The 12,180-nt window shown below is 45.0% G+C and overlaps 1 protein-coding gene across 1 annotated transcript; it reads right to left on the reverse strand.

Annotated features, from left to right (window-relative positions):
• Nucleotides 1-1,290: 1,290 nt before the first annotated feature.
• On the reverse strand, nucleotides 1,291-2,367 carry LOC124648031 (BTB/POZ and MATH domain-containing protein 2-like). The gene has a single exon (XM_047187863.1). The coding sequence runs from the start codon at nucleotides 2,365-2,367 to the stop codon at nucleotides 1,291-1,293; it is 1,077 nt and encodes a 358-aa protein (XP_047043819.1).
• Nucleotides 2,368-12,180: the final 9,813 nt, after the last annotated feature.

The following is a 12,180-nucleotide window of genomic DNA, read 5'->3' on the forward strand; positions in this document are numbered from 1 at the left end:
TATGAACTACACGAATCACATGTGTGTCGATGCCAAACCAGTCCTCCTGCCCTACCCAGAAAAAAGAATGGCATATTTAATGTAGCAAGATTTGCTGTCAAACAAGGACAAAAGGATTGTCGACATTTAAACAATCTAGAAGTGTCTACAGTTACACCCAAATTTGATAGCATTGTACTCTAGAAACTTAGTTTAACTCACTTGTTAGATTTAAACATTCTTCCAAGTTTGTAGATATTTGGTGATACATTATAAATGGATCAAATACATAATTGTAATATGACAATAATTGTATACTTATATTCATGAAATTCATTGTAATAAGAAATTTTCTACGCCATCCGATCCAAACTAATTGCCTCCACTTTATCTAGATACAAACGTATCTAGACCTGTTTGTTGACTAGATACATTTGTATCTAGACAAAGTTTAGCCAATAAATATGAATCGGGGAGAGTATGAAAAATCTTAAACCTACTAAAATTGAATGAAAAACAACACTAAATACTGGATGTAACGATAAATATTGGAACAATGGGAAAAATGTGCAACTTAATATACATGGGTTATTTACCTTGCCATTCTTGTGTGCACATATCTGAAAGCAAGACAATATATTAAAGTTTGTATATCAATAAACACAACATGCCATTAACTAAAGTAAGAGTTAACTCAAGTAAACAAATTCAATATAAATAACTGGTAAGTTCTTAGCACACCGTAGTCCAACAAAAATGTCTGTATGACACTGGTTCCGTATTGTGCAATTGATTCTCGCCTGCTTATACATGCATGCAATCTCAACAATGTGGGAGTATGAACTATAGTTTAGACAATTCATATTTATTGTACTATGGAATTTTCTTAAATATTTTTGTGACATCTACAACTTGTTTAGAAATACATATTTTGAACAATTATATAACCATAGAATTATTTCTCAAGCAGAATGAATGCACTTAAGACATTGCGCTCGCATTTGCAAGGGCCATCGGGCTAGTTACACTAATTCTAGTAACTTCGAAACTATTTCTGCATAATGAACAAAACCTCTTGCAGGTCTAAATATTTCCTATCTATTTTAAAAGTTTAGGAAGTGTTTTCACATATCTCTTTGGGACAATTGGAATCAGATTCAAATATATATGTAGGAATCAGATTTAAAAGTTTACGAAGTGTTTCCAACTCCAACTTTAGGAGTAGTTGCATAAATAGTATCTTCTGCAAAAAGAAATACTAGCATGATGGCAATATCCAATTTTCATGAGTTCTCCAACTAGTAAGAGATGTCACGGAGCAAGAATGGCGATCAACTCCTCCAGAACGGAGGGGCAACTCCTCTTGAGGTGCTGAAATCCCTGGCACGCCCTAACTGCTTTAAAATTTCCCGGAGAGGTGAGAAACTTGAAGCATGCCTTCTTGAGCGCACCGCAACCGTGCTGCTCGGCCAGCGCTAACGTATTAGCCACCGTGCTTCTGCAGAGGTTGTTGCACAGCTTCTCCTCGCAGATCAACTTGAGCCTCTTCATGTCGTACCTGTCCGCCGCCACGAGCAAGTGCTGAGCCATGGCTACCGTGCTACCCTCGGCCAACGAGTCGGTGTATACGAAGTGCAGCATAGCTCCGAACGCTTTGGGATCCATGTCATCGATCCGCACGCGAGCGGCGGCGTTCTCCTTCATCGGACCGAGGAGCTCGGCTCTGAAGACGGCGGACCGAGCGGCGAGGATGTACCTGTGCGCGGGGAACGTCTCGTCGCCGACCTCGAAGGCGACGTCGGAGCCCTCGCCGGACGAGAGGAGCCAGGCGAGATGGTGGTGCATGTCCGACGGCGGCACCACGACCGCCGGAGGCGTGGTGATCTCCGCGACGATCTCCTTTGTCACCGTTAGGTCGCACCTGACTGTGAACACGTCGTCCTTCAGGTAAACGGATTCCTCCAGGTCCTTTGCTGTGATGAATCTGCCGAAGCCCCATGGTCGCGTGACCGTGAAGGCGTAGAACCGGCTGGTTGTTTTTCCGTATGATTCCCCGTGCTGCTGATCGGCGATCAAGCTGATGTTGAACTGTGCCTTGACCTCGTTGCCATCGGTGTGATCGAGAAACAGATACATGGATATCCAATCGGCGTTATACGGGCTGTCGCCGTCGGGGTAGTAGTGCATGCCCCAGCGATGCCCTCCGACATGGAACGTTTCGGACCTTATGAATCTGCCGTTGCCGTGGCCCCTGGTGCGGGAGTACCCGTCGATCTTGACGACGTGCGACCCGGACACGACCTGCGCCACGATGGCCGACGTGGTTGGCGACGAAGCGCTGTCGTCGCCGTTGTTGCCGGCGGAAGACGGAGAAGAGGTAGTGGACATAGCGATGTCCGCCAGAAGCACGATCGTTTTGCCTCCGTCACGAGCACGAGATATCTGATGGCCGCTTGTTGTGGTCGCTGTTATGAAGCGATAAAGCGAGGTTAGGATTTGTTTTGGGTCGTGACTATCGGTGAACCGACTCTGCTTTGATCGTTTCTTGTAAGCTATTCATATGTATGTAACGACTTCATTTAAATACCTGGAAAAGGTACTGCCCAATCGTTTTCAATAGTGTATTCATGATTGGGCAGTGCTAGGAATCCCCGGGGGATTTGATTTCCCAGCCCCCGATCCCCGTGCTACCGGGTAGCAAAAAAATTCCTGTTTTTGCTTCAGTGTAGCAAAAAACGGTTCACTCACAAAATAAAAGAAAGAGAGCGAGCTCGCCGGAGACCCACCGAAATCTCGCTGGAGACCTCGTAGAAAAAAAAATGCTGCTACAGCAAAAACCAACATCGTTAAAATTTCACCGGAGACCTCGTCGGAGATTATGTAGCAAATATATTGCGCAATTGTAGCAAACCCACAGGAAAGCTGTAGCAAAAAAAAGTATTCTTACGTTGCAAAATTCACAGAACGGAGGTATTGATGGAGACCTCACCGGAGATATTGTAGCAAAATTTTGTACCATTATAGCAAAATTACAAAATGATTGTAGCATATATAATAATCAAAGCAACATCAAAAAATTCGCGAAAAAATAGTCTTATAACCCATCATCAACTTGGATAAAATCGGGCTGGTAGCATCGGGCTGACTGTTGGTAGCGCGCCGCCTAACAATTACAGCATCGCCGACCCATTGATGTTAGCTGACGTGGGCATTACCCTTCGGGTAACCGACATTGCCCTATCCTGTGCGGCCCAATGGGAGGCCCACGAAGATACCCGATGGCAAGGTGGGCCACTAGGGCGGTGCCGAAGAGGATTCGTTGAAGAACAAGACAAAGAGGAGCCGAACAGGGGAAGTTTAGAGCTAGGACTTTGTAAACTTAGACGTACCCGGACAGATCTCTTGAGACCTGGCCTCCTATATAAAGGCCAAGAGAGGGGCTGCCGAGGGATACAATCCATCTTAGCAACTTTAGCCACCAGAAGTCTAGAGCTAGGTCGCCGTAGCACTTAGCCTCTCGACGAGATCACAGCCGAACCCTTCGGCACCCCATTGTAACCCAATATTCTTATAATCAAGATCAGACAGGCAGGACGTAAGGGTTTTACCTCATCGAGGGCCCCGAACCTGGGTAAATCGCTCTCCCTGCTTGTCTGTGAACCAATATCTCGTGTCAGCCTACAGGATTCCATCAACCCTAAGCCCCAATCGGAGGGCATTGTCGAGGAGCACCCTTGTCAATTGGCGCCGTCTGTGGGAATACTGTCGGCACAAGACCCGACATCGGCAGTTCCAATCATGTCGTCGACAGCTTCGTCGACGCCATCATAACCATCATCGCCAAGACTAGGAAGCCCGATTCAATTTGGCTCCTGCGAATTCACCCCGCACAGCGACTCCTCACGTTCAACCTTCTCAGATCTGCAAGGAAACATGGAGATGACGTTCGGAAGCGTCCACTACAACGTCAACGCGGAAGGAGTCCTTCGACTGCTAGGACCACACGCCCCCAGGTCAGCAGGGAAATCACCACCACCGGCTGCAGGGCCAAGCCTGTCATCATCAGTCGATCTTTCGGCTGGCCTGACCAACTCGACGAATTCATCCTCGCCATCAACCCCTCGGTCGACGTCTTCAATGTCATTCGGATCTGACAACCTCGCGTCTTCAGAGATGACCTCATACTACTGTCTAAACTGCGACAGTAGGCACGGGTTGGGATCAAGCGATACGCCGTTCATATGCAGCGCCCGGTATTCGTCGGGAGAGGACAGCGTCGACAGCGTCGCCAAGAAGGCCACCTGAAAGGCAGCGCGCCACCAAGTTTATGCCACCAATAACGCAGGAAACACAAGAAACGGGGGAGTTGGAGATCACACTCCCCGATCCAGCAGACGGATAAGCTTTGAAAACAGCGTCAGTAACAACAATAGCGATTACACCATCGCAGAGTGATACGTCTCCGACGTATCGATAATTTCTTATGTTCCATGCCATATTATTGATGATACCTACATGTTTTATGCACACTTTATGTCATATTCGTGCATTTTCTGGAACTAACCTATTAACAAGATGCCAAAGAGCCGCTGTGCCGTTTTCTCGCTGTTTTTGGTTTCGTAAATCCTAGTAACGAAATATTCTCGAATTGGACGAAATCAAAACCCAGTGGTCCTATTTTGCCACGAAGCTTCCGAAGACCGAAGAGGAGTCGAAGTGGGGCCACGAGGGGCCGCCACCATAGGGCGGCGCGGCCCAGGCCTTGGCCGCGCCGACTCGTGGTGTGGGGCCCTCGTGTGGCCCCCCATGTTGCCCTTCCGCCTACTTAAAGCCTCCGTCGTGAAACCCCCGATGCGAAGAACCACGATACGGAAAACCTTCCAGCAGACGCCGCCGCCGCCAATCCCATCTCGGGGATTCTCGGAGATCTCCTCCGCACCCTGCCGGAGAGGGGATTCATCTCCCGGAGGGCTCTACACCGCCATGGTCGCCTCCGGGGTGATGAGTGAGTAGTTCACCCCCGGACTATGGGTCCATAGCAGTAGCTAGATGGTTGTCTTCTCCTCATTGTGCTTCATTGTTGGATCTTGTGAGCTGCCTAACATGATCAAGATCATCTATCCGTAATGCTATATGTTGTGTTTGTCGGGATCCGATGGATAGAGAATACCATGTTATGTTAATTATCAAGTTATTACCTATGTGTTGTTTATGATCTTGCATGCTCTCCGTTATTAGTAGAGGCTCTGGCCAAGTTGATGCTAGTAACTTCAAGAGGGAGTATTTATGCTCGATAGTGGGTTCATGCCTGCATTGATATCTGGGGGAGTGACAGAAACCCCTAAGGTTGTGTTGTGCTGTTGCCACTAGGGATAAAACATTGATGCTATGTCCGAGGATGTAGTTGTTGATTACATTACGCACCATACTTAATGCAATTGTCTCGTTGCTTTGCAACTTAATACCGGAAGGGGTTCGGATGATAACCTCGAAGGTGGACTTTTTAGGCATAGATGCAGCTTGGATGGCGGTCTATGTACTTTGTCGTAATGCCCAATTAAATCTCACCGTACTTATCATGACATGTATGTGCATTGTTATGCCCTCTCTATTTGTCAATTGCCCGACCGTAATTTGTTCACCCAACATGCTTTTATCTTATGGGAGAGACACCTCTAGTGAACCGTGGACCCCGGTCCATTCTTTAATACCGAAATACAAATCTGCCGCAATACTTGTTTTTACCGTTTTCTCTGCAAACAATCATCTTCCACACAATACGGTTAATCCTTTGTTACAGCAAGCCGGTGAGATTGACAACCTCACTCGTTTCGTTGGGGCAAAGTACTTTGGTTGTGTTGTGCAGGTTCCACGTTGGCGCCGGAATCTCCGGTGTTGCACCGCACTACATCCCGCCGCCATCAACCTTCAACGTGCTTCTTGGCTCCTCCCGGTTCGATAAACCTTGGTTTCTTTCCGAGGGAAAACTTGCTGCTGTGCGCATCATACCTTCCTCTTGGGGTTCCCAACGAACGTGTGAATTACACGCCATCAAGCATATTTTCCGGCGCCGTTGCCGGGGAGATCAAGACACGCTCGCAAGGGGAGTCTCCACTTCTCAATCTCTTTACTTTGTTTTTGTCTTGCTTTATTTTATTTACTACTTTGTTTGCTGCATTATATCAAAACACAAAAAAATTAGTTGCTAGTTTTACTTTATTTACTATCTTGTTTGCTATATCAAAAACACAAAAAAATTAGTTTACTTGCATTTACTTTACTTGATTCATCATGTTTCCTTTTAATTTTACCACAAAAGACATACCGGTAGGACGCGGGTCTATAATTGGGAGAAACATTATAGAAGAATTTTTTAGTCATGTTAGTACCGTTGAAGATTTTGAAGATAGACACTTGGTAGAACTTGCTCCTACTTATGAAATTGCTGTCGCCGCTTTAGTTCGCATGTTGGAAACTAAATTTGTTAATCTCAATCCTATAATCCAACACATGTTTCTTACACTTGGTGATATGGAAGAGGGGGAAAAGAAAGATTTTGTTTTAGAAACCCTTCTTAGAGAATTTAGTGGTCTAGCAAGAGAGGCTAGAAAGGTCTTTGCTAAATTTAATATGCTTGGTTCTCATACTAATTTTGTTGGTCTCCTTGAAAAAATGGACATGGATAGAATAAGGTACACTAATAATACTAATGATGGTGGGGAGATCAAAGCACCAATACCATGTAAACTCCTAGCTATGAATGATGCACTAGAAAATAACTATGCTTGGCTTGTTCCCGAAAATTTGTTCGATGAGAGTAGCAAGCCCAAGACTAATGAAAGGGAGACGCTGAAACTTATGTATCCAATGTACTATGCATGGTTGAGAAAACTCCAAACCCCGCTGTAGATGCACCACCCTTCGATAACACTTGATATACACTTTCTGCGCCTAGCTGAAAGGCGTTAAAGAAAAGCGCTTATGGGAGATAACCCATGTTTTTACTACAGTATTTTTGCTTTATATTTGAGTCTTGGAAGTTGTTTACTACTGTAGCAACCTCTCCTTATCTTAGTTTTGAGTTTTGTTGTGCCAAGTAAAGTCTTTGATAGTAAAGTAAATACTAGATTTGGACTACTGTGCAGAAACAGATTTCTTTGCTGTCACGAATCTGGGTCTAATTCTCTGTAGGTAACTCATAAAATTAAGCCAATTTACGTGAGTGATCCTCAGATATGTACGCAACTTTCATTCAATTTGGGCATTTTCATTTGAGCAAGTCTCGGTGCCCTAATAAAATCCATCTTTACGGACTGTTCTGTTTTTGACAGATTTTGCCTTTTATTTCGCATTGCCTCTTTTGCTATGTTGGATGAATTTCTTTGATCCATTAATGTCCAAGAGCTTTATGCAATGTCCAGAAGTGTTAAGAATGATTGTGTCACCTCTGAACATGTTAATTTTTATTGTGCACTAACCCTCTAATGAGTTGTTTCGAGTTTGGTGTGGAGGAAGTTTTCAAGGATCAAGAGAGGAGTATGATACAATATGATCAAGGAGAGTGAAATCTCTAAGCTTGGGGATGCCCCGGTGGTTCACCCCTGCATATTCTAAGAAGACTCAAGCGTCTAAGCTTGGGGATGCCCAAGGCATCCCCTTCTTCATCGACAACATTATCAGGTTCCTCCCCTGAAACTATATTTTTATTCCGTCACATCTTATGCATTTTGCTTGGAGCGTCGGTTTGTTTTTGTTTTTGTTTTTGTTTTTGTTTGAATAAAATGGATCCTAGCATTCACTTTATGGGAGAGAGACACGCTCCTCTGTAGCATATGGACAAGTATGTCCTTAGGCTCTACTCATAGTATTCATGGCGAAGTTTCTTCTTCGTTAAATTGTTATATGGTTGGAATTGGAAAATGCTACATGTAGTAACTCTAAAATGTCTTGGATAATTTGATACTTGGCAATTGTTGTGCTCATGTTTAAGCTCTTGCATCATATACTTTGCACCCATTAATGAAGAAACACTTAGAGCTTGCTAATTTGGTTTGCATATTTGGTTTCTCTAGAGTCTAGATAATATCTAGTATTGAGTTTTGAACAACAAGGAAGACGGTGTAGAGTCTTATAATATTTACAATATGTCTTTTATGTGAGTTTTGCTGCACCGTTCATCCTTGTGTTTGTTTCAAATAACCTTGCTAGCCTAAACCTTGTATCGAGAGGGAATACTTCTCATGCATCCAAAATACTTGAGCCAACCACTATGCCATTTGTGTCCATTATACCTACCTACTACATGGTATTTATCCGCCATTCCAAAGTAAATTGCTTGAGTGCTACCTTTAAAATTCCATCATTCACCTTTGCAATATATAGCTCATGGGACAAATAGCTTAAAAACTATTGTGGTATTGAGTATGTACTTATGCACTTTATCTCTTATTAAGTTGCTTGTTGTGCGATAACCATGCTTCTGGGGACGCCATCAACTATTCTTTGTTGAATATCATGTGAGTTGCTATGCATGTCCGTCTTGTCTGAAGTAAGAGAGATCTACCACCTTAATGGTTGGAGCATACATATTGTTAGAGAAGAACATTGGGCCGCTAACTAAAGCCATGATTCATGGTGGAAGTTTCAGTTTTGGACATATATCCTCAATCTCATATGAGAATAATAATTGTTGCCACATGCTTATGCATTTAAGAGGAGTCCATTATCTGTTGTCCATGTTGTCCCGGTATGGATGTCTAAGTTGAGAATAATCAAAAGCGAGAAATCCAAAATGCGAGCTTTCTCCTTAGACCTTTGTACAAAGCGGCATGGAGGTACCCCATTGTGACACTTGGTTAAAACATGTGTATTGCAATGATCCGGTAGTCCAAGCTAATTAGGACAAGGTGCGGGCACTATTAGTATACTATGCATGAGACTTGCAACTTGTAAGATATAATTTACATAACTCATATGCTTTATTACTACCGTTGACAAAATTGTTTCATGTTTTCAAAATAAAAGCTCTAGCACAAATATAGCAATCAATGCTTTCCTCTTTGAAGGACCATTCTTTTACTTTTATGTTGAGTCAGCTTCACCTATCTCTCTCCACCTCAAGAAGCAAACACTTGTGTGAACCGTGCATTGATTCCTACATACTTGCATATTGCACTTGTTATATTACTCTATGTTGACAATTATCTATGAGATATACATGTTACAAGTTGAAAGCAACCGCTGAAACTTAATCTTCCTTTGTGTTGCTTCAATACCTTTACTTTGATTTATTGGTTTATGAGTTAACTCTTATGCAAGACTTATTAATGCTTGTCTTGAAGTACTATTCATGAAAAGTCTTTGCTTTATGATTCACTTGTTTACTCATGACATTATCATTGTTTTGATCGCTGCATTCATTACATATGTTTACAAATAGTATGGTCAAGGTTATGATGGCATGTCACTTCAGAAATTATCTTTGTTATCGTTTTACCTGCTCGGGACGAGCAGAACTAAGCTTGGGGATGCTGATACGTCTCCGATGTATCGATAATTTCTTATGTTCCATGCCATATTATTGATGATACCTACATGTTTTATGCACACTTTATGTCATATTCGTGCATTTTCTCGGAACTAACCTATTAACAAGATGCCGAAGAGCCGACTTGTCGTTTTCTCGCTGTTTTTGGTTTCAGAAAATCCTAGTAACGAAATATTCTCGGAATTGGACGAAATCAAAACCCAGGGTCCTATTTTGCCACGAAGCTTCCGGAAGACCGAAGAGGAGTCGAAGTGGGGCCACGAGGGGCCGCCACCATAGGGCGGCGCGGCCCAGGCCTTGGCCGCGCCGACCTGTGGTGTGGGGCCCTCGTGTGGCCCCCCACGTTGCCCTTCCGCCTACTTAAAGCCTCCGTCGCGAAACCCCTGATGCGAAGAACCACGATACGGAAAACCTTCCAGAGACGCCGCCGCCGCCAATCCCATCTCGGGGGATTCTGGAGATCTCCTCCGGCACCCTGCCGGAGAGGGGATTCATCTCCCGGAGGACTCTACACCGCCATGGTCGCCTCCGGAGTGATGAGTGAGTAGTTCACCCCCGGACTATGGGTCCATAGCGATAGCTAGATGGTTGTCTTCTCCTCATTGTGCTTCATTGTTGGATCTTGTGAGCTGCCTAACATGATCAAGATCATCTATCCGTAATGCTATATGTTGTGTTTGTCGGGATCCGATGGATAGAGAATACCATGTTATGTTAATTATCAAGTTATTACCTATGTGTTGTTTATGATCTTGCATGCTCTCCGTTATTAGTAGAGGCTCGGCCAAGTTGATGCTAGTAACTCCAAGAGGGAGTATTTATGCTCGATAGTGGGTTCATGCCCGCATTGATATCTCGGGGGAGTGACGGAAACCCCTAAGGTTGTGTTGTGTTGTTGCCACTAGGGATAAAACATTGATGCTATGTCCGAGGATGTAGTTGTTGATTACATTACACACCATACTTAATGCAATTGTCCGTTGCTTTGCAACTTAATACCGGAAGGGGTTCGGATGATAACCTCGAAGGTGGACTTTTAGGCATAGATGCAGCTTGGATGGCGGTCTATGTACTTTGTCGTAATGCCCAATTAAATCTCACTCGTACTTATCATGACATGTATGTGCATTGTTATGCCCTCTCTATTTGTCAATTGCCCGACTGTAATTTGTTCACCCAACATGCTTTTATCTTATGGGAGAGACACCTCTAGTGAACCGTGGACCCCGGTCCATTCTTTAATACCGAAATACAAATCTGCTGCAATACTTGTTTTTACTCGTTTTCTCTGCAAACAATCATCTTCCACACAATACGGTTAATCCTTTGTTACAGCAAGCCGGTGAGATTGACAACCTCACTCGTTTCGTTGGGGCAAAGTACTTTGGTTGTGTTGTGCAGGTTCCACGTTGGCGCCGGAATCTCGGTGTTGCGCCGCACTACATCCCGCCGCCATCAACCTTCAACGTGCTTCTTGGCTCCTCCTGGTTCGATAAACCTTGGTTTCTTTCTGAGGGAAAACTTGCTGGTGTGCGCATCATACCTTCCTCTTGGGGTTCCCAACGAACGTGTGAATTACACGCCATCACAGAGGAAGAATGGGAAGCAGCCAGGGCGGCTGTGCTTAACAACACGTCACTCCCCGCAGGAACCTCGGTTGGAACCCTTAACGCTTATCGTTCCATACTGGAGAAGAACCGGGAGCGATTATCCAAGGAGCAAGCCACCCTCGAGAGACGCTTATCCGCTGCCGAACAATCTAGTGAGCGACGAAGAGGCTCGCGAGGAAGCGCCTCCCGAAGCAGTCAAGGCGTAGGCAAGCATCGATCAAGGCTATCCAGGCTCTCGGAAGATGATGCTAGAGAAATCATGTCGAATCTGACCAAGTCATTCATGACCACGGACACCGCGGGCATGCTACGGCGAATAACCGTCGAGCGAGCAACTGCCAACCTCGCCGCGTACCTCATCAATCAGCGACCTGAAGGTTCTATGGCTCAAGCTCACCGGGGCACCTTAGAAAGTCTCGCAATATTAAGAGATAATCTGGTTCCACGGAAGGAAAAGACCACGTTGCAGACCAGTGGCTCAAAGCATCGCTCGAGGGATGCTCGAGATGAAATTACCCAGAGCAGAATCGATAAAGCAAGACGACGAGGCGCCGCTAGAGAGGAATACGACAGTGACACCTCAGACGAAAGCCAGGAGAACGACGGCGAGCTAAGGGGGGCCGACTGTTTAAGCTACAATATCCGCGAGGCGATGCCGCCTAGAAAGTTCAAGCCCACCCCCACTGACGCTGCCAAGTATGATGGACATCAGGAGCCGAGGTCTTGGATAGACGATTACTTACAGACTGTAATCCTACACAAGGGAAATCAGATAGCGGCAATGTAGTGCCTGCAGCTCTACCTGAAGGACTCGGCACGAGCTTGGCTGAGAGGCCTGCCGAAAGGTTCCATCAAATCATGGGACGATCTAGTGGACGCCTTCGTTGCCAATTTCCAAGCAACATACAAAAGACCCGTCGGGATCGAGGAATTACGACGTTGCCAACAAAAGCAGAAGGAGTCGATGCGCGCCTACATCGGGAGATTTACCAAGCTCCTAAACACCGCCGAAGATGTCTCTGTTGGACAGAGCAATCGATGCTT

Source organism: Lolium rigidum, chromosome 4 (genome assembly GCF_022539505.1).
Source record: "Lolium rigidum isolate FL_2022 chromosome 4, APGP_CSIRO_Lrig_0.1, whole genome shotgun sequence".
Lineage (NCBI taxonomy): Eukaryota > Viridiplantae > Streptophyta > Magnoliopsida > Poales > Poaceae > Lolium > Lolium rigidum.